This window comes from Chelonus insularis, unplaced genomic scaffold (assembly GCF_013357705.1).
Source record: "Chelonus insularis isolate UGA/USDA-ARS -01 unplaced genomic scaffold, ASM1335770v1 contig_406_pilon, whole genome shotgun sequence".
NCBI lineage: Eukaryota > Metazoa > Arthropoda > Insecta > Hymenoptera > Braconidae > Chelonus > Chelonus insularis.
Genome location: NW_023276563.1, coordinates 1903024 through 1927529, shown reverse-complemented (window position 1 = coordinate 1927529; position 24506 = coordinate 1903024). Strand labels below are relative to the sequence as shown.

At 27.7% G+C, this 24506-nt stretch overlaps 1 protein-coding gene across 3 annotated transcripts; it reads left to right on the top strand.

The window, feature by feature from the left end:
* Window positions 1-1052: 1052 nt before the first annotated feature.
* LOC118069311 (fibrinogen alpha chain) lies at window positions 1053-24389 on the top strand. 3 transcript variants are annotated; one of them, XM_035087331.1, is made up of 11 exons: window positions 1053-1431; window positions 1693-1941; window positions 16803-17083; window positions 17245-17762; window positions 17973-18235; window positions 18323-18635; window positions 20745-20876; window positions 22219-22406; window positions 23120-23263; window positions 23353-23477; window positions 23561-24389. In XM_035087331.1, the coding sequence occupies exons 2-11, from the start codon at window positions 1778-1780 to the stop codon at window positions 23650-23652; spliced, it is 2220 nt and encodes a 739-aa protein (XP_034943222.1). In that variant the 5' UTR covers window positions 1053-1431; window positions 1693-1777; the 3' UTR covers window positions 23653-24389. The 3 variants fall into 3 exon arrangements, with proteins under 3 accessions (XP_034943222.1, XP_034943219.1, XP_034943220.1); XM_035087328.1 differs by having other exon boundaries at window positions 1054-1431; window positions 17239-17762; XM_035087329.1 differs by lacking the exon at window positions 1053-1431 and having other exon boundaries at window positions 1677-1941; window positions 17239-17762.
* The last annotated feature ends 117 nt before the right edge of the window (window positions 24390-24506 follow it).

Sequence of the window (24506 nt, the reverse complement as noted above, 5' to 3'; positions counted from 1 at the left end):
TGCGGAAGTTTTTCTATTCAATCTTAGTGACACAGACAGTTATATGTATATAACTATTGAGTAGTGATATTTAATTAGTTTTTGTCGCATTACGTTATTATTTATCAATTACCATCAGTTCGATTAGTTTTTATTGAAATTGAGGTAAACAATAAAAAATTATTCCATGTTATTCAAAAATGCCGATCACTTCCTCAGTTTAAAGACTCTAGATGTTTTTAAAAAAAAAAAAAAGTTTCTTGACAAAAAATAAATAAATATTTTATTTTACAGTTTTATGTGTGGGTCAATCAGGTCAAACACGACTATCTTACTTTCTTATTAATTTTTCATTCTAGATATTTTTTTCTAAATCTTTACAAATAAATTCCTACATTTAATTTGATGACTCAGACTGGAAGTATAAAAAAAATATTGTTTCTCTCTAATCAATCCAAGGAATTAATAATAATGAATAAATATATACATATATACGTATACATATATCAATTTAGTGACGAATCTACCTGAAGAATTGTGTTTTAAATGATTTTTGTAAGTTGAGATAAAATAAATACATGAAAAAATAATTCGCTACTGAAATTAATGAATGTAATTAATTAATTACAAATATAAAAAAAAATGAGTTGATTAAAAAATTTTTCAGAAAAAAAAATGTTCAAAATAACCTTTATGAGCTGCTGTACGTACGAGTATCGTGATCACAGTAGTAATGGAAAGAAAAATAAGACAACGCCCTCAATGGAATTGTAACGATTACATAATTCGTTGATTAATTAGTATTGAGAAAGTGTGAGTACTTTGTAATTCAAGTCGAGGTATGGAATTAATCTATAGTATAACGCATATTCTGCGGCCTGGAATTATTTTAAAGACAGTGGACAGGTGTTATTACTTGTGAATATTTACAATATATTTGTCTAGAGGATCAGATCGATCTCCCACCAATTGATTATTCTTCCTGGAGTTTAGTATTGCAATCATAACGTCGGTCATGGTTTCGACGTGAAAGTAAAGTCTTGGTTGACTGGAAACGCGTGCCCGCATGGTCTCCTGGGTACTTTGATGTCTGGGGTGGTGGTAGCTTGAACACCGTATAGCGAGAAGGCCCCTTGCCAGCACCTACTTCACCTTCTTACTTGCTTGGAGGGCCTTACGACAGCCACCACCGCAGTCAAAACACCCAGAAAGAGACTTACAGTCAGACACTTCACCAACAACTGAGTTTCGGTTCAGACGCTTAGTTCCTATTGTTTTTTTTTTTCTCGTTGAGTATTTTTTCTATTGAAAGTAAAGCTGTGGTATCGATTAACGTGAAATAAAGTTTTTTATCAAATAAAAAAAATTTTTTTTTCTCATTATCATTAAATTACTTATTTTGTAAATAATTTAATTGACAATTCAGTTATTAAAGTTGTTTTGAAAAAAGACGTAAGTGAAGGACAAGTGATTTTACATCTGTTTTAAATAAATTTATTTCATTAGTGTGTTTCTTCAAAGCTTTGTATTAAAAAATTAAAATTTATATATTTGTTTTTCTCAATATTTTATTTATTTATTTACTTATTTTTCTAAAATGAATTAAAATTTTAAATTGTTTTTTATTAGAAATTAATTTTTATTTAAAATCTGTTTAGATGAAAATGGTGTTTTTCTATTTTAAATCATCACAACTACGTAAATTTTTTATAGGAAGATCGAGTGCTGAGTGTATTTAAAGTGCACATTTGGATTACGTAAACAAATTATAAGAAGTGCATAAAAAAATTTTTTCAAAATGAGAGCAGCGGTGTTGGCCGCTTGCTTCATTGGCATTGCCTTGGCTGGTAGTCCAAGATTACCAAGAACTTCAGCAGATCAACGAAGTATCAGAAATGCACATGTTAACAACAATATCACGAATAGTCTTTCGGCTCCCACAAGAGGAACATTACGAAGCCGGTGAGTGTTTAGCAATATATTCATACTGTATACAATTTTAATGTTTATTTTTTATCATAAAAAAATTGAAAAAATATGGCTTTTGAAATCGTAGTTAAAGTTTTTAATGGTTTATTTATTGCAAATTTATGGCGTTTATATGTATTAAACATTATAGAACTTTTTTAAAAATGATAGAAAAATCGGGACAGTAATGAAAATTTATAGAAAGTGAAAGAATCGTAAATAAGTATCCGAGGGAAAGGATAAGGATAAATATAGAGTCAAAGTATAAACTGCGATTGCAGCCTCTGATCTACTTATACTACATAAGATGTTGATCCTAAGTATTCACGAGTTCACGATTTTTAATTGCGTCACTTGTCAAGGAAATTTCATATTAATTTTAGATTCATGAATATTTAAAAGAAAAGAATTTATAACATAGAATTGATCTGGGTATAAATTAAGTGTTGGCAATATTATTTCTCTTGGTAAATAAATTTTTTTAATTACCAGAGTCAATTAGTCTTATTGAACAATTAATAGAGTGAGTGAGTAATACAAAAGTAGATAAATCTGATGGATATTCAGGATTTTTTTGATAGGAAACGTACAGATATATTTAGATTTATATCTTCAGGATGTTTTATACACTCTTTTAGTATCTTTCTCCGCCTTGAGTTGCACCTCTGGATGATTCCCCCATACATTAATTGCGATTGCATCCAGCACGATTTAGGACCGGGTTCGTTAATTAAAGACTCGTTCACCGCAATGCTTTCAATACTTCAGAGGTAATTTCGAATTTACCCTGAGGTATTAACATTTGGTACCAAAAGTAAGTATCTTGACCACTTGAAAACTTAAGACCCAGACTTGAATATGGTAGAGGCATGCCAGTCACCTTTTGTTTGAGTCGGTGAAATTGCCGGCTCATTAAGGAACCAAACGGTGTTAAATGGTTACTTAACTTTCAATGAGTATCGACACTTTGAATTTTTAATGAAAACAGAAAAATTCCTTTTAGTTGTTTTAGAATCAAAAAATTCCTTTTTTCGTTTGCTTTTAATCACTTTAACTTTCATAAATTAAATTTTCATGCGAGTTATTCTTCATTGTGCTTTGCAATGTACTCGAATTACAGTTATTAAGCTTGATGATAAAATATTAATAATCTTTCAACACAACCAGTTCAATCAAATAATTATGGATGAGAATTTTAATTGATTCCAAGATAATTTTATGTTCACTTACTTCAGATTTATTGCACTAAAAAGTAACTGATCCCCGATTATTTAACAAAATGATCTGACTATCGAAACTAAAATTTATTTATTAAATGATCATGAATTTTAGATCATTGAATGAAATTTTTTGTTGTGATTATAATAGATTATGACCTTTTTTGAAACTGTCACACAACTTGTACAAATAGAAAGTTGGTCCTCATCCACTGTTGGGTCTTATTAAATTTTTTTTCCTGTTCTATATATCTCAGTCTCACAAATCTCTGACAATTAAAAAATTCTTTCCTAATTTGGTTATTAATTAAAGTCATAAATCAGTTTTTTATCACTTTTTTTACTTTTAGATAACATTTCTTCTTACACTTTGAACTTTATAATGAAGTTGAAAAGTTAATAGATAAAAAATGACAACAATTTTGAAGCAGAAAATTATACATTTAAATATTTCAACAATTGATCAAACTGATAAATAATTAATATTCACTAATTACTATACAATTAAAAAAATTTCTAAACATTATGGGAAATTAATTAATAAAACAACCTTGACCGAGCTTCATGTACCTGTATATCTCTTATACGTTCAGAACTTTCATACGCTACTCATTTCCTTTCCAGAAAAATCTTCAAGGTTGGCTTTGCATAAAAATGTCTTCTCCAGTATCTCCATGATTACCGATACAAACAGATGGATGAGTTTTCAATATCAATCGGGAAATATTATTGGATTAACTTCCTCCTTTCTTTTTGAAAATTGCTGTATGCATTCATGTAATGCTCTAGTTGACTTGAGCACGTAATTTGTGAGTGTAAGAGACGATCATGTCCAGGACACAACAGGCTGCAAGTACTTGTGCCTTATTAATGTTCTATCATTTAAAGCTCCATCATGAACTTCCTTATTTACTTGTCTTACCTATTATAGATGTGACCGTTTAAACATATATAAATACTCACTTAATTGCTAAATGACCGCGGAAATTGCTGAATTAATTTTTTATCCTTTCCTCTTAGCTTGCATCAACATTTCTTTCTTAAATATTGAGAAAAACATTTTTTACTTTGTTCATGTTGTAATATTTGTATTAATATCTGGTGAATTAACTGAAAATGCGTCGTTTATACCGCATTTTATGGATTTATGAGTACATAATTCACATAAAATTACTGTGATTGTTTTCATTGTAGATAATATTTCTCAGTAACTGTGTAATTTCAGTTGATATTCTTACTAAATAATAAGAGAAATTGTTATCACAGTTCTATTCAGTTGATGCAGCATTTTCATTCGCTTTAGGTAAATATGCTTCTCATGAAAAGTGAGATTGAAAGTGACAAACTTTCCACAAGAAACTGAGGTCATTGTATATTTATATTTATATTTATCTCAATAGCTTTTATCTCTTGCGTTATCATTCATTTTATTATTTAAACATTATTTTGAAATGGAAATTCAATTGTTTTTCAATTGAATAGAATGAAAGATTAATAAATATGGAAAAAATTTTATCAGAACATCAAGATTATAAATTATAATTTTATTTTAAATATAGTATATTTATTCATGAATATAATTGGAAGTTAGGATCCTTCTATTTTTTATTATAATTAGAGGTAATATAATGATTTATGAATAATTTTCGGATCGTGCTATTGTTTGGAGTGACTTTAATTGACGGAAGTCTTAAGTAGCAGGTAAAATGTCTAGCTCTCAAGATTAAAGTGCATTTGAAAGTTAATGGATTAATTAATGAACGTCAATTGTTTAAAATAAAATTCGGGATGAGCCTGTTGAGCAGTATATAAAAGAAAGACGCTCAAAGAAAGTATGCGTTTTAAACGATTAGTGTTAGGTAACCATAAAACCGGCATGTTTTCACATTGGTCCCCTCTACTTTTGTGTCAATTATGGAAGTGATCGCACTGGCGTATGCCACTCTAATGACCCTCCGATTTTCCCACTATTTTTAAAGTCAATAAAATTCATCTGCAATTAATAGTTTTAAATGCGGTGTCTTTTTTAGATCTATAAAATTTTTTTCATGTCTATCTTATTCACTTTTAGTTTGTTTCAAGTACATACAGATTTTATAAAGATTTCAATTATTAAGTACGTTGAATAGCCAAAAAATTATCATGTTGCAGTCAATGAAGTGCAGGTGTATATGCTTGTGATGTAATCTTCCAAATTCAAGGTGTAATTATCTTTTATTATCTTACCTGGTTATAAATAAATCTGTTTAACTTACAAAATTTATGGATTGATTATTATTTTTGCTTTCAACTCACAAATTCAAAGTTGGTAATTATTTTCTCCAGACTAGAGTTCTTAATTCATTATTTAAATGATATTTCGATCATTTTTGGTTGTGGAGTCATCATGAATGATTATTGAAGTTTTCTTATTAAAAACAACTCATCCAACAAAAAATTACTTGGATATCTAGTGAAAATATAGTGTTAATTGAATTTGTTATGAGCAAGAGAGAGCAATAAAAGTAGTTTGATCTACTTAAACCATTGAAATATAAGGGAAACAGTAAATAATAATTATTGATAATAATCAATAATCACGAAAAAAGTATTGAACTAAAGAAACTATTAGAAAGGATGCAAAAGTAAACAAGAAATTTCTACATGATATGGGTCAATCATAAGCTACCGCACAAAGATATAGTTTGATCATCCACTCTAGAATAAGTCATCATTGTAACTGATTTCTGAAACAGCTACTCTTCCATAACCCAATAGCACATTATTATAGAATTACAGACATCAAACCTGTAAAGATATAAAACTAGTAGTAATAATTGAGAGTATATTTACCAAGTTTTGTATATTTAAACTGACACTTGGTTCAGATTGACTGACCTATTATTATTGGTCATTGAATGGAACTTGCATTCATGATGTAGTGTTCTTGCACTTGCATAAGATCTTGATCCTCTTTATGTGTAGCTGTTTTTTTTTTATTTTTCTTCCTTGAAAGTTCAAAGACTCACTGTCACGATATATAATATCTTGTTATGCTGATTATCCCTTACAACACTGAAAAATGTCCAAGAAAATATATTTGAATTATTATTCTCAATTTTTATAATTTTTTTGCCATTTCATTAGTGAACTTTGCGTTTTCTAAATTAGTGAAATTTCCATCATATAATATGTATTGATCTTTAGAGATTACCTTTTACTGTAGAGACTAGATGTGCTCATTAAAGTCTAAAGACTCTTACTCAATATTTATTGATATTATTGTCAAGATAATATGATACCTTTTGCTCATTAAGGATTTTTACACCAATATTAATATTCATGATGTATAAAATAATTTTAAAAATAATTTGCTTCATATAACTGGCTTATAATTGTGTAAAATTACTGCCATCACTGAAATTCATAAGAGGCATAACAATTTATTACTTTTCTATAAGTCTATTTATGTTTTATTTGCAGGACATTGAATGAATATTTCATTGTTATTATGGTTGTTGGAATTATATTATTATCAAATAATATTTATAAATAACAAATTGAAAAAACGACTAGTATAAAAAATAATTGTGTATTTCATCACGTTGAAAAAGGAATACGACAAGTACAAGATACATTATTACAACTGTAAGACGAGACAACTTTTAAATAAAATCGTAGAAATAAGGCATTGATCCTCCTTTTGCAGACTCTTAAGTTAATACATGAATGGAATAAAAAGTAGATAATGTAGGAAATATTGGCAATACTTAAGTAATGATTAAATTTCAAGAATGCAGGATATATAATGTAAGTTTTTTTTTCTACGTGACTTTGTGTCACTTGATGAATTTTGTATATTTTTCTACATTTCAACGTTTCCATTTCTGTTATTAAGTTTGTCTCCTTTCTTTTTATCTGGTAAAAGTTACACTTCATGCCCTCAGGTGTAACAGTTTTACTTATAATTGTCGATGGTTCTCGACTTGCATGATGCAAGAGTCTGCATGACACAGAGAAAAATAAAAGCACCTTTGTGTACCTTTATCTTTATATTTTTTAGATTGAAAAAGTATTCATATTACGACAATTGAAAAAAAATTATTCCATATAGAATTCAAGATAAATAAATGTTTTACTTGACAAATGTCATAAATATTATATTGATTACTATTAATTGCTCAGTATGAAATTTTTAATCATTAATTTATGAAGTTATGAACTTTTATTAATAGTATTTTCGATAATTAATTATTAAGTAATATAATGAAGTATTTGATTAAAAAACACTACATTCATTTGTGAAGTTTATTGGTAATTAAAGAATAAATTGACATAAATTATTGTGAATAAATTATGGTTTTCTACTCTCTTCGATATTATCAAGTGGATATATTAGTTGCAAATCAATTTCCAATCTCTCGCGACAGGTCAGTCTAATTCTCGTTTGCCTGGTTCAACTTTCGAGGTAACACATCTCTCACTTTTACAGACACGTGAAGGCAGTGCGAGCTCGAAGGATCACTTGAAAAATTTTTGTGAATGAAAAAATTATCTTACGTAAACATTTATTTGTACATTTCTTGAATCTTGATGTGACCGCAATAAGAATGAAGCTGTATGGTGGTTTGTCATTTCCCCGTAGTATTACTGTTTATTGCTTTTGTGAGTAAAGAACCTCATAAAAGGTTATTGTACTTATGGTACAATATGGAACTAAGAGACGAAATATAATTAGAAATGCAAAGAAAAACAGCGGTAACATCAATGAGAAATTAACTTTGCCTATAGAAATTTATAGTTATTATTATTATTATTATTGCTCTATGGAAAGTTTAATAACGATGAAGTAAATTAAATTTATTTTGAGAAACAAATATGAACTCTCTAACAACATTTTTTTAATGAAATTAGTAATAAATATGTTTTAGAATTAAGAGATTTATTTAGATTACTTTGTTAAAAGAATATATTCATACAAGACTGATATATCAATGTGTTTTGAACGATCAGAATTGAAAAAAATCCAAGCCAATAAAAATTAATGATATACTATTAGTCATGAATTTAAGAAAATAAGACACCCACCAATTGATTAGAAATAAACGAATTATTACTGATTAATGTATAAGTATATTTATTCTTATGTAGATTCGAACATACAACAAAAAAATTCATTAATAATAAAAACCAAATTTTCCATTAGCGAAAAAATAAAATGAAAATTATGTGTAAGAATAAATAGAGTACTAAATAAGATATATTCTCGATTGGACAGAAAATTTTTAATGAGAATGAATGATCAACACTTGTCGTATTCATTTTAAAGTGTATATGACATTATATAGTTTACAGGCAGTTAAGTAGTGTTACATAATCATCATGAAAGGGTGAGCGGAATACGTAATAATATTAATCGCGTAATCTCACTCACTAAAAGTGTGAGGAGCCCACAATTCCGATGAATTGATGTGTATTTTAAAATAACAGATGTTACCTACATGTAAAAATAGAATGAATATTTTGGGTATTTTAATTATTTAATGTAAGGGATGTAATGGGATAAAGTGGAACATCAAGAAAAAACTTAAATTAATAAATTAATAATTATATTAATAAATGTTAATAATTTTTCATGCATTAATAAGTTGAAAAATTGGTAAACAAAAAGTGCAATAAGCGTATTGAAATTTATTTTAATAAATTAGTACATTTTCTTAAGCGTTTCACTTTGCCCCCGCGTTCCATTTTACCCTCTCTTCCTCTACTTATAAATTTCAATAAAATAAGAAAATGACTCTAGGCAACATATGAAAAGCAAATATCTTATTTCATTTCTACATTATTGTTTAATTACATAAATTACTCACGAATTTACTATAATTATTTCAATTAAAAAAATATTAATCCATATATAGCTCCATAAAATACCCTTGAAACAAATATCATCGTTGATTGTCTTCGATCACATAGCAGTTTCGCAAACGAGTAATGATCAGTGTTATGCGTACAAAATCACTTCTATACTGGAGCCAAACTCAATCGTCTACAGTGAAAGTAAATCTCTTTTTTATACAATATACTCATAAATGTATTTTAATATTTTTAAATAAACTAAAATTGAATGTATATTATTTTTTACCATGCATGTTATACATTTAATATCTAGATTAGTATTTCAAATTTGATATTTTACATAAAAATAATTATTATTTCATTTAATAAAGTTAAAAGCTTATGTAGAGTTACTGACATGCTAAAATACATACTTTCACACTGCCATAATATTCGCTATGCATGAGCTATGACTATGCTCACTGTATGGAAAATCACCGGAAATTCTTTTCACAGTTATTTTACATAATGAAAATGATTTCCTTATAAATAATAATAGAAAAATTGTCCCCACTTAATTTCACTCGAAAAAAAATTTTTTAATTATTGAAAACTATTATTTTATTTCTTATCTTTCTAAATTTTTTAACATATCAATAATTATTAGCACAAAAAATTTTATTGTATCATTAAATGGTATTATTCAATTACTATTTTAGAACTTATTGGATGTATGTAATTGTATTGTAATTACCTTAATAATTCACGTTGTATTATCGAGTGTGGTTTGCGAATGCTAATAAAAATTTCTTTTATGAATTTATGTTACATTACATTGTATTAGAGAAAAGTAAAATTCACATATGACTATAATAGAAATGTAGAATTGATAGTAAAAGCATTCCTATTATGCATGCCAATAAATTAGCATGTAGGAGTTACGTGAAAAATACGTTGATGAGCTCATACTTTTTAAAGTTTATTTGGATCCTTGTCATATATCATAAAATTTAATTACCTACCACCGATGGCTATGTGGTTAAGTGCCAACAGAAAGGGTATTTTATCATGGTTCAAAACTTGACTATTACATGAAAGATTACATGTTTGAAAAAATTCGATGAAATCCATCAAGTATTTAAAAGATATTGAATATGCATTAAAACACCTTTAGAATATTTTATTCCCAGTTTTGTTAATATTCGAATCAACAATCTATTTCAGTATAATTTAACTACTTTCCCACTAAACGATCATTCTAGTTGATAATTATTCCTATCATTTAAGTCCAAGTTTATAACCAGTCCATATAGAATCATTAATCTTGCTTTTTTAGAAAACGATTAAAAATAAATAATTTATATGAAAATTTTCAAGTAATTATAATAATAGTTGACTATAACATTTTGCAACAATGAACAGTAATTTTCCAACAACTGATGAATAAAAAATTAAAATAAGATGTTACAGCTGCTTATCATTTTTATTTAAGTATAAAGTAATTCTGGTGGTAAAACTGAGCAACGAGTGATGGTGTATTATTATGAGGATTAATATAGCTAAGCTATTCAATAGTTTCAAATACGAGAAATATAAAAAATTTAATTGAATTACCAAGACTTTCACAAGTAGTACATATTTTCGAAGTAAAACCACAAAAAATTTCATGGTCAATAATCATGAAGCTTTTTCAATAAGTTATTCAATTAATTTCTTTATGTTTAGAGTTCTGCTCATATTTGCAATGGTAAAATGAACTTGCATATAGAAACTTGAGGTTTCCATCTTGGTAGTGATTTAATAGCAATAAATATGATTTACATGGATATTTTTTTCACTCAAGTGTCTTTTTCTGAATCATTTTCTAAACTAAAATTGGTTAAAAGACCAGGATTATGAAGGACGATCGTTAGAAAATTATTAGAAAAACCTGCGAAGGTTACGCTAGCACGACAATTTGTTCATTTTAAGATTGACCATAAATTATAGGTAAAACTCGTGAGAAAGTGAACGGCAACATGAAAACTGAAAGCACCAAGTCCAAGAAGTCCGAGTTGACATTAATGTTCAAGTTAAGTGTTGTCATAGACAACGTTGAGATGGTTCAACTGATGAATTCTTGATATTATAACTTTTTAATAGTCAACCAAAGATATAGTTCTATGATATGTTTCACCAAAAATTATCAAAACAAAAATATCCTTTATACATCCTGTTTTTTTTATTAGAGACCATTATTTTTTAAAGTTATAAACCTTTCAATATTTACTAGTTAATTAAAATACTCAACATTTATTGATTTAGAGAATCTTAAGGATGATAAATCAGCAAGAGATCTAATGAAAAACATAATCTAATCAAAGACTGCATTTTTCATTATTAGTGTAGAACGAGCTAAGTAGATATTTAGAATATTTGAAATTCTTATTTTCACTACTTGAAATAAATTACGATTCCTTTTATGAATTGATGGATCAATAGCATTGATTGCAATGTTATTGCTACTTGAGAGCTAAAAGTCAACTAGTTGGCAAATTTGTCTAAACAATAAAAACTCTGTAGAAAATACATTACCAGACCAACTGATTTATCATCTTGAATTAAGTATTCATAGCTGTTTTCAACCACAACGAAGACACTTGAAGTTTATGTTTTCTCAGCAATCTTCGACAAATTAAATGATGTTTAACTTTTTATGTTTCTTAGAGAAAGTATATTTATTGTAAATTATACAGTAATATCTGATTCTGGGGGAATAAAGTACGAATGACAATTAATATGCTAAAAATATTATCATTGTATATTTCAGATAGCTAGGATCATTTTGTGTTGAACAAATGTATCAGCAGTTTAAAAAATTGCCTGACATTGAGTGTACCACTTGGTGAATGGTCAACAAATAGTTAAGCAAGAGTCTTGAGGAATATTGAATTTGAGTTGTTCACGATATTATATGTCATATAATAACTATATTATTTCATTAGATTTTATCAAATCAATTGATATTGATCTATCATTGTCTACTGTTCAATTAATTAAAAAAAAATGTTACTTCATTCAATAGTTAGATCTTAAGGTCATCAACTCTGAATGTGTAATGTTTTTGCTTGTTACTTTTTAAAATAATAAAAAAGAATTTATAAGTATATTAAAATTTATCTTGAACTGGCAAGAAAATTTAAAAGTATTTATCACCAAGTGTTGAAATGAAAAATGAAGAGTTTACACTTCCTGAATGATTACACCTTACACAAGATTTTTTGATCCACCAATTGGTCTTCTGACACCCACGTACAATTTCATTATTAGCCATAAGAGACTTCTTTAGTATCTCAAGACTTCCTTGACCCAAAAAAAGGAAAAAGAGAAGAAAGATAAGTAAACAAGGAAAAAGAACATGAAAGAGATAAATGAAAAAAAGTATAAGGTAGGACGGAAGAACCAGTCTTATGATCCAACGAGCCATGCTCCGTTCCACTGGAACAGGTGCAAAAGTCTTTCAACAATGAACAATAAGTCCCTCATTTTTTACAGATCTTTACATCCACTTCAGTTTTGAATTTTCAAATAGATAAAGATGACTTCAGTACAGCTTTTCTTCAATGCTTTTGCAACTGAACATTATTGTTTCTCACCAAAGAGACTTACTGCAGATATGTGAACCAATTACATGATTATTATTATAAAACAAACAAATAAATAACCAGTTTATTCAAATGATATTTACGAAACATTGTAAACAATTACTGGGGCTATTGTTTCATTGCGGAAAATTGTAGATAATTTATATAAATAAATAATTGAAAATACGAAAACGAACGTAAAAACAAAGCTAAGTTGTCTACAGCACATTACTCACGTGGCTAGCCACGTTTAATCGTGTATATAATGATTTAGTTCTATCTTTCCAGTTTCATTTAAGTACTCACTTTTATAACACACTTATACTTATGAACATTCCTACTAACAAGACAGTTTAAAAGTCCATTCTCCCCGTGTAAAGTGATACATTAGTAGTATCGAATCCTTTTATTATTTTTAAAGGCTACAGTCTGATCACGACGTATAATTAATGTTAGATGGAATTATTTATAAATAATTAATAATTACTTGATTAATTAATAATTCAGTCATTGATGGATTAAAATGTTCAAGAATTTTTTTTTATTATTATCTTTCTAAAAAATGGTAGAAATTCATTTCACTAGTGATTAAAATGTATAAGTCTTGGCTAATTCTACTTTACTTTTTTTAAAAATTCTAAAATATGTTGTAAGATGTTGAATGATTTCAATGATCGACTCAATGTAATAATATTAATCATCAAAGAATATAGATAATGGTATTATTATTTAAACATTAAATATTGCGAGATTATTTTTCATATTAATTTCATTTTATCATTTATTTACATGTTACATATTTTTATATTCAAACATTCACGATCTGGTTTATCCTACATGTTCTGATACTTTTATGCTTCTTCAATGAATTTCAAAGCATATCTGTATAAAAAATGTTGTCATTTTTATTTTTATTTACATTTCATGTTTATTTACATAAATTATTTATATAGTTCCATCGGATCATTGAACTTCACGTAGGTGTCAGATAGTTGAAGATTACCAATAAATAGTAGATATTACAACATATCTTTAGTGATAGCCCATTTGCAAAAAAAAAGTGTAATGACTTTTTTACCAAAAATTTACTTGATAACAGACTAATGATGAATATAATAATCATTAGACAATAATTAATAATTGATTCGAATTGTAAATTACATGAAGAATCTATAACATCATCTACTACCTTACAGTCTTCTGCAATCTTTCTCATCTAATCTCTACACAGGTCATGCCGAGCAATTATAATTAATGGCCAAAGATGTTGTAATTCGGCAGTAGGCGGTTATTGTAGCCTCGACCGAAATCATTCACTTTGTATATAATCACAGAATAATCGCAAATTTAACTCAAGAAGTTAGATGAGAATAGATCGTCATAAAATTAGATATTTATGGATTACATAAATACTATAAAAAAAAAAATCATTGCAATTTTCATTGCGGAATTTATTAGTTGCTGTTTTTTATCAAATGTTATGAGTAAATTAACTATTGCCATTAATAATAATAATATTTTATGATAATTAATATTTTCAACAAATTTTATCTTTATATTAATTATTTATTTAACGAATAAATTTTATCAATCACTTATTACTTTTTGCTACTTTAAAACTCAAATACTGCATTATTATTAACTTTAACCGTTAGAATTATCATACTTAAAATTTTTCAAAATATGGCAAAACCTATTCCTTATAACTGATAATTATAAGTTGCGTAAATAATAAAACAGTTTATTCAACAGCACATTATTTATATAATGATAGTTTTTAGGTTTATCATTACTCATTGATGTATTGTTGTTGGAATTATTGACGTAATATTTCATCCTGTACTACAAGAAAAAGTGAGATAATTTTTAAAACACCTCGAAATTGGAACTGATGGCTATCAGTGATCAAGTACATAAGAGTTTCTCTTTGAAGGAGATAAAAAAAGTTGTAAGCTGATGCAGCAACGATTATATGAGTTCAGGTTGTTGCAGTATTTAACATTATGTCATAAGTTTGTACGTAAGAATCTTGTTGGTATTCAGATCGTTTGTGAACCTTTTATTCGATTCAAAGTCAACTAAAATAAAAACAATTCAGATTTCTTATGATTAATAAATTTTATGTAATACTTTATGATTGATATAAATTCAATTTAGATTGGATTATTCTAGTGAATGGATATATTGAGTAAAGAATTAATTTCACTGATGAAACGTTCTTTTGGGTCACTCCAGATGAATGTGGTATCAAAAAAAAACAAAAAATAAATATTATTAAATAAATATTTTTAAAGAAATATTTCGTTATTAATATGTTTTTAAAAGCATTCTTTTCCTTTAAAATTATTGACTTCAAGACCTTTCATAATAAGACTTTGCTTCAGTACTTCTTATTGCACACAAAAAAATACTTGTCACTTTTCCAATGTAAAAAATTCACTGACAGTACATAAATTAATAGAAAAAAGTTAAATAGAAAAAAAGAATCAATTGCATCGTGTTGATTCCTATCACTTTCTCTGATACGAGGAAATTTTCTCGTCAGCCATTTAGGGATGAAAAACTCGATCAGAAGTTGGTTAAACGATGAAAAAGGAATTAGGTTGTCCGGTGGTTATGTATTATACAATCAGTTTGAAATAAAATAGATTCAAAGGAAGAGTAGTACATAAGTTACTTGAGGGTGAAAGGATTGCCTTTGGGAACGTTTCTCTTTTGTAGTATACTGATAACATATTTGCAAATTGACAATCAAATCATTCATCCAACTGATAAAATTTAGAAATATCGTTAGTTATAATACATTCAGATATCAAAAAGATCTTTGAGAGACATTTATTTAAAACCGGTTTGTTGATTCTTTTCTTTTAAAACTCATGTGAGTAATTTTAAATAGTACACAATTTTTCACGTTATTAATTGTCCGTCAAAGGACTTCAAAGATTGGAAAATGGAGAATGCAGTCTAGCTCTTTCTAACTAATCTAAATTACAGAATATTACAATTTATATTTAAAAAATTATTTTTTTTTTTTCTTGATCATTCTAATTATCACTAATGGGTTGGAGTATTACATTTGGTCAGTGTTGATACGTTAACTCTCCAAGACTGTAATATTCATTAAATAATGAAGCAATTAGATTAACGTAAAAAAATGATTGTTAGCTAAAAATATATCATTTATGTGTGGGAAAGTAATTCAATTTGTTACACGTGTGCATTATTTGAATTATATAGTACTCACAAACTTTCTTTGATATGAATCAATGATATAAAAGGAGTACGTATAGTATATCGGGAGGTCTATGACTTGTGCAAATGGGCTGTTCACTCGTGGATGCTGTCTATTTGCTACCTACACAATGTTCAAAAGATGTTGACTCTTGGTAGGCGACCACGAGATGTAGTAGAAAGTTTGCGGTACAGCAAACGTTGATTTTTTTAAATTAATTATACCAATTCGCTGTCAATGACATTAACGTGATTTTTAAAGAACTGTTAAAGATACAAATAAGTTAAGGATTTTTAATTCATAATAATGGTAATATTGTAAATAACAAAAAGCAATAGTTCCATTATGAGTGTTTATAGATTTGAAAATAAAAATAGGATTTACTATTTAAAACAATGTCGTGTAAAGAAGCTTAGACACAAATGATGTAAAACAAATCTTATATTAACGGTTGTTTTCATAAAGAATAACGATTTGCGATATTTTTTTTAAATTCTTATAACTTATATCGAATGGCTAGCTGGGAAGTTACGGTCTACTGACTATTGAAAGTTTCTTTGCCCAGAGATTGTTGGTACAGTTATCTGTGTGTACCTTGGCAATGGATATTATTCAAGTAGAAGTGATAGATATAGGAACAAAATTTCGTATTTTATGTGGGAAAAGCTGTAATTTATTACAACATATTGGAATTACTTCAATAACTTCCTATTTAACATTTCATGCAAATAAATCGTTTCGATAATTACACTCATGCCTGATTTCTTCAACAATTTAACGTAATATCAGAGATAATTTTATAGAGTAATCTATTTAATTACCAAGAAACATTAGTAGTTTAGTAAAAAAAAATTGACTGATAGATTTTGATTACTTTTAAATAAAAATAAAGAGTTAATTGTTGTCTAATTTGTTTAAGAAAAGTAAGACTAAAAATATTATAAAATTAAATGAAAATGTTACTTATAGGGAACAATATCTCTTCAATGTTTTCGAGGTGATAGTATCAACCCTTGAATCAAAGCTACAGCGAATCGAGAATTTAGACAAGGCTGTAGAGCATTTAATGAGACGAGTTGAAGCACTAGATTCTCGGGTTAACGACAACATTGACAAGACAGATGCAGTAATTACTAAACTAAGGACCTTAGATCTCAAACTCTTTCACACACAGCCTATATTTCCGCCGGAAACGTTAAGACAAAGTGAACAAACTTCTGATCCTCCTGATGGACATGAAGAAGAATCTGGTGAGTCCAAAAAAAAAAAGATAATTTTTCCAATTAACCCTTTACTCTTTACCGGTATGACAATTATTAGGCTTAATTATAATTTTTTTTAATCATTATAAAGCAATTAAAACAATTGCATTAATGATTATACCAATTAAATATAATTATTTTAGTTCCAGTTATCCGATTAATTCATCATGACAGTATAACTCCTGAAAATCTTGGTGAGAAATTACTGTCATTAGACCAAAAGGTTTCTGATATTGATGACAAACTAGTGAACTTAAAAAATCAATTGGATAATAATTTCTTACCAAGTGATGACATAAATGCTGAAGCAAGTGAGAAGAAACCAATTAGTATGAATGTCATAGAAATTACGAAAGCTATGAGCAATGAAGTGATGAATCACATAACAATTGAAATTGAAAATCTAAGACAAGCAACTGGTACCATGGATAAGAAACTTCAGTTTCATATGAATTTAGTGTCTGAAACACTTGGGTCAGTTTATACTATGACGAAAGATATACATGAGGCGATCGTTGATAAGACACATATTCATTCTGAAGCAAACCAAACAACAACTACTCCAGTTTCACATGTAGTCAAACGAAGTAAGATTGATCGTTTGGTTGAAAAAATATATCCAGTAACTAGTGTTTCAGAAAAGATGGATCAAATTTGGAACATTGTTGTAAGTATAATCAATCAATTACCCTAATAATGTTTTTTTGCATAAAATGTTTCCACATCAATTGTTTAAAAGTATTTTTTGAATTGTTACCTCTGAATTCTTGATCAACAAAAAAGAATGGAATTAAATTAATTTTTTATGAAATCTTAAATTAACGTAAACTTTGATGGAATGATTGGACTCTAAACTAAAAGTGTTTCAATGTCACAGGTTGGTACAAAAAGTAGTGTAGATCATCTACTTCCTAAATCTGACGAGTTGTTGATCCAAACCCATCGTCAAGAGAGAGAAATCAACGCAATTCATTCAGACCTTCAAACAAAAACAAACCAGATAATTGAGAATCTCGAGGGCGTAGAAAGTAGATTAAAGAAACATGAGAATGACGTAGCAAATCTTGTTCAACGACCAATTCCAGCTGAACTTCTTTTAGATCCGACAATTGATCGTCTTGTTGAATATGATCCCAACAGGTTTATTTCAAGCATTACTTAAAAAAAATCTTTACAACTTTAAATTTTAAATCTTCAATTAAATATTTATTAATGCAATTTATCTAGATATATTGCCTTGAATGAAGAATACACAACAGAAACTTCAACTTCATCTACAACTACACCTGTTCCAAGTTCACCATCTCTCCAGAGCTCATCAGGAATAAATCCATCATCAACAACGCCCATGAATTCTATTTCAGTTTCAATGTCTTCTTCCACATCAACCTCTACCTCATCAGGTGGATCAACATCACCACCATTAAGATCAACTGCCAGGAATCGAGGAGTTATTTTCCCAAGTGTTAAAAACAAACCAAGTCCAGCTAATTCGACCTTCACAACAGACAATGTTCTTGTCAATTACAAGGACATTAAGGTGAGTGACAGAACAATTAATTCTATAAACATATTATTACGTAAAAAGTTTATTCATAAATATTGCAATAATAATATTTAATTTTTTAAAATATTAGAATGATTTGATTTCTAACAAGAAAATAAAGATTTCCTAAACTGATTGAGCAAATACCTCCAGTCATTATGGTACTTGATAGATACGTATCCGTAGACAATTTTCTAGTAGCTTTGAAGTTAGTAATCTTAACAAATAGAATATCATAATTATTGTTATTATCTTATTATCGATAAAAAAAAGTGAAAATAAATTGATCAAGAAAAAATAAGAATAATCATTAAGATACAAGATAATATATTGAAGTAACTAAAATATAAATAATTATAATTCAAGGCTCAATAATTGAAACATTAAATATTTTGAAGCAGAAATAACTAATGTCTCAGTGTCACTGCTGTCCAATTGAAAAATAACGAGAGAAACCAAAATGAAAGGCTCACTTACAATTTCCTTCTGCTTCATTTTTTTTATTTTAACTTCATCTTTTTGCTTTTAACGGACATGTCAAAGTATAAGTTAAGACACATACTCATTTTGCTATCCAATTAATATTTTATGTACTTTTTAATATTATATTAAAAATCACTTCTACCTTATCGTATTTTAATTCATTACCTTATAAAGAGTTAAAACTTTTGTGATCTTGTGGTGTAAAATTTTGAAGTCCATTCAAATCAAAGTCACAGAAATGTAGTTAAAAAATATATTTACGTACACCATACATTGAATAAACATTTTATGCTTCTTTAGCGGCATCTGCTAAGTCTCTGCTTCAAAATGAGCTTCTATAAATCAAATGACAAAGATGAAGCAGCATGAAATATTTTTTCATATAAGCGGCATTTAACTTTGTCGTTGGGAAATTAATTTTTTTTCCAATTTATTTATATTTCTTATCTAACATTTCATGACAGGTAATTTTAAGTAATAAATTAAATGAATAATTGCACTTAAATATTGTTAATTATAGTTTGAATTTATCAATTGGCGATTTTTCAGCATGAAAATGCTGAAAGTTTATATATGATCATCCGCTTCATTCATAAAACTTTTGATCTGAATAATTTTTATAGGGTATAATCCATCAATTTTATTACACTTGGAGAAAGTTACATTTTATCCAAGTAGGGTCAAAAAGAGAGTTTTTAAGTATTGATCACATAGTACCGTATATTGATCATAAATGATAACAAAGGATTCCTTATAATTTAATATAAAGCAATTTTTGTTCATGTTAAATATCAAATCTTCCATAATGCATTTCACGTGTCATTACTACTATCATTAGAAATCCATTAGACTCCACTATTTATTAAGTAACTTTCTTTCACCCAAATTTTTATGGTTTTAAATCATACGTTTGCCTACTTAATGTTTTTAGGACAAACATGTTACGTAGCCCTTTCAGTTAATTTCTCACGATCTCATGCTATATTTTTTTTTAAATCATATCATCTATTCATCATTTTATTGATCTTCAATATATGAAGATCCACTAATTTATCAATATTACCGTAATGTCTGTGTTATATAAGCCATGACATGAAATACATTTATTTCTATTAAAGTTGATCTTTTTAAACTTTGAATAATTATTTTATGTATTATTACTAATTTTTTACAAAAAATTTATAGTATTATTATTTTTTAAAAAACAATTGAATAACTTTTGTTTCAATCTAAAATAAATTAAGTTGAAGGTTTTTTTTGTCTTTATGATAGAGTACGCACATCAATCCATCATAAAAAAAATTTTAAATTGTTTCAAAATAAATGATACATATATATAAAATTAAAATGTATAAACAATAAAAAAATTTCATTATGCTTATTTATGTCTCGGCGTTCTGAATGATAAATTTCATTAGCATTGCATTACTTAGTAAACATAGTGGAACACAATTGCAGAGCATGAAACTTAATGATAATACTTTGAAATGTCCCTTGTGGGTTAAACCAATTTACAATTCAAAATAGTCTAATTTTTAATTATCTCATCCATTTAATTCTTACAATGTAAAACCATTTACTCTTGAAAATATTTTACAAATATTTTTTTATCAATTTCAGGGATACTCGTGTGTCGATTTATTCAATGCTGGAATGCGTGAAAGTGGAGTATATTATCTGCAAATCCGTGGAACAACATATTGGTTTTTGAAAGTCTACTGTGAGCAGGAAATAGCAGAGGGTGGTTGGACCGTAAGTTAAAAATGGAAGCTTAATAAATTTAAATATTCCATTGATAAATGGGTTAAAACTTCCAATAAATTATCATTGAATAAATATAATTAATAATTTATAGGAGATTAAATAAAATAGCACATACATAATAGAATATACTTCCGAACAATGTCAATGAACTCGTCGCACCTAAGAGTCGTGAAATCATGACGAAACACTTTCGATCAAATTAGCCAATCAAAAACGTTCCAGATATCTCACCAATAAAGTTTCTCCCTGATCTCTTATTTAATATATCATTGCAGTAGATTCAATGTAAACAAAATAAAACTCAAGAAAAAGTCTACTAAAGAAGATATAAAATTTCATGCTAAATTCATTATTGTAACAGGTAGTCTTTGTTCCTTATATTCGTTCATAATATTTCTTTCTATAGACTCTTTTCTCCAAAACAGTTATCATGTTAAATTCAACACCTATCTATTAAAATATAATTTCACTTCAATAAATACCAATAATAGATGTTTGCTATACCATCTCCAATCATTATAGCACTTGTATAGCAAAGTAACTAGAAATTGTTAATTAAATTCTCTTCGACATCAAGAAGGATATTAATTGTAATAGTCATAGCTATCTGGAAATAAAGTTTATGGGTCATTCTTTATATAAATCATTATTAAATAATTATGCATTGTATGCATGTACTGACATGGTCATCGGTCTAATAATTTTCCGGTTAATTGACCATAAAGCACAGGGTTACACAGAAAGTGAACAACTAATAATGGTATGCAAAGAATTGTAAAAAGTGAGAGGACATATACCTAACTGTAAGATTATTCTTCTTATATTGAATAAAAAAATTTTGAAAAGAATTTAAAGCTCTACTATGATAGAATAGATTTTTTTTAATGTTCTCTTTAATTAATAATAATAAGGATACCAATAATGTTCGTAATTATTAAAGTTAAGAAGCTTATTAAAAAGTATAAATTTTTGAATTAAGTCGGTGTAGATAGGAAAATTGAGCAAAAAAATGTGGTAGTAAATAATATTTTATAAGCCTACAAATAAATCACGCCTTCATTGATTTTAATAATCTATTATGAATAATATCTCAAGTAATGGTGAGAGATAGAGAAGAGGACGTCATTGTGCCAGTTTTGAAAGGAATAGAATCGGGTTCAGTGAAAGGATTTTTGCATTTTATACAATATGCACTATTTGTACGACTAATTCGAAGGTTGTTGATGTAATAAGAATATTTAGAAAAAGCATGCTAATCAAATTGACAAGTCAATGGATGGTCAAGTATGAGGAAATAAATTTTTTTTAAATTTATGATTTTTTTTTTTAGGTCATTCAAAGACGTGATGACTTTGGAGACCCACGAGAAAACTTTAATCGTGATTGGGCGGATTATAAGAATGGCTTTGGAGATCCTGCACGTGAATTCTGGCTTGGCAATGAAAATATTTATATGCTCACGAATAATGAAGATTATTCTCTCAGAGTAGAATTGGAAGATTTTGAAGGGAATAAGAGGTAATATTTACTCTCTTTCATTATAAATAAACTATATTTATTAATCAGAATAAAAAAAGTAGTTTTTTCGATAAATGGATATTTGATGAGAGAATTAAAAATTGCCATATCGTCAATGGGTTTTATTTTCAAAAAGAAAAACGATAAGAACTAGTGATGTAAATATACTAAATTGCTGTCGAATATTCTATTACATAAATAATACAAGTAAAGGCAGATCGAGTTTTTTGATAAACGAGTCACGAGCATGCAACTGCAGGATGGACACGCGAAAACGAAAGTTTTGACCAGCAGTCAACAGAACATACTTCAAGGTATAATATTAAATGCAGAGATCTTAAACGACGTGTGGGTCAAAACATATAGAGGTGGCCTGATCGATTCGTTATATATGAAAGGAATGCCACAAGAAACGAAAGCCCACCAGTGATTACACTTTCCCTTCTTAGGGTAGAACCCGCTACAATAAGATCGATTGGCAGGTCTTGTCTTTGGTAACTCGATTATTTTTGTTCCCCTTGTACCAATTACGTACTCTTAACAGTTCGGCTTCTGTCTTTCAACGTCAGCGGAAACATAATTAAATATGTCAGAATTTTTTTCCATTTTTATATCAACGATGATTAATTTTTCACATCAGCTATTGACGAGAAGATATTTTCTACGACCGGTTATTTAATAATAATAAAAATTTACTCTGATTTTTTTTTCAGATATGCTCAATACTCACACTTTAAAATTTACTCTGAAGGAGAGTATTATAAATTGGAAATTGATGGGTATGAAGGCAATGCTGGTGACTCTTTGAATGATCCATGGTATGGTTCTAACAATAGTCCATTCTCTACTTATAATCGGTAAGATTCATGATTATAAAAAACCATTGTTGACTGAAATATTAATTAATTGTTGAATCAAGATTTATTATATCGATTAATTTCCTCAGGGATAATGATAGATCGTCATTGAATTGTGCATCCATGCTGAAAGGAGGATGGTGGTGGAAGTCTTGTGGACGAGGATTAAATGGGCTTTACTTGAATGATCCTCAGGATCTTACGGCTAGACAAGGTATAAACATTTACTCGTATTCTTTAATGCATATTAAATTCTTTCCTCATTATAAATACTTATTGTATTATATTCGTTAATAGGAATTGTTTGGTTCCGTTGGAGAGGGTGGGATTATACGTTGAAGAAGGCGATAATGATGATAAAACCCAAAGGACCAATATCAATGTCTTGAAAGCGGGTTATCTAAATTTAATTATTTTATTTGAAGATCTAGAAACTTGGCGATATATTTAAAAAACCAACAACAACTTTTGTTATGATTTATAATTCGTTTCAATGATGATTTCGCCATCTAATTATTTGCACGTATGAATATAAAGATACACACAGTATTTTCATGTCGTAATTACACGACTAACTCTTTAGTTTAATCCATCTTTACATATTTAATATTAGACAAGCAAAATAAAAAAAAAAAGATTTATATGTGAATAACGAAGAGTTTTATTGGAATAAAGTATATGTTTTTCAGTTATAAAGATGCTAAAATGAAAAAAATTGGAAAATAATTTAACGAAAAATAGTACTTGAAACAAAGTTAATCAGGAATGATTGATAAATAAAAAAAAAACTTTTAACTTTTAATTACATGTTATAATTCTATGCAACTTGCTTAGTAATTATCTCAATAACAAACTGCGTGAGGCTACCGGGACAATGTTGCAATGTCCGTTCAATTTCAAACTTTAACGAGTGTTAAACACATGAGGAAAATAAACCACCGAACAATATTAATTAATATTGAAAAAAAAATTTTTTTAGAATGCATAATGTATGTATGCTTTGAAATAATCATACTTTGAATTTACAGCAGAATAGAAATGAATATTATTAGTAAATATATTATCTGATAATAAATTTTATAAATAGCATTTGGATATTTTAAAGATTATTAATGCGTGCGCTATATGATAAATTACACAGCTAAAATTCATTGATATCTGATTGTTTTTTCTAATAATTATCATTTTTACTGTGTATGTTTATCATCATCATTATTACTATAAACATTAGTATTAATAGTAT

What these genes read in the sequence shown, in the direction of transcription:
- LOC118069311 (XM_035087328.1), top strand. Translation starts at nt 1,778, where the DNA reads ATGAGAGCAGCGGTGTTGGCCGCTTGCTTCATTGGCATTGCCTTGGCT. An exon ending in AGAGGAACATTACGAAGCCG is followed by an intron (nt 1,942 to 16,802) that starts GTGAGTGTTTAG and finishes TGTTACTTATAG; the next exon opens with GGAACAATATCTCTTCAATG. An exon ending in GATTTTGAAGGGAATAAGAG is followed by an intron (nt 22,407 to 23,119) that starts GTAATATTTACT and finishes TTTTTTTTTCAG; the next exon opens with ATATGCTCAATACTCACACT.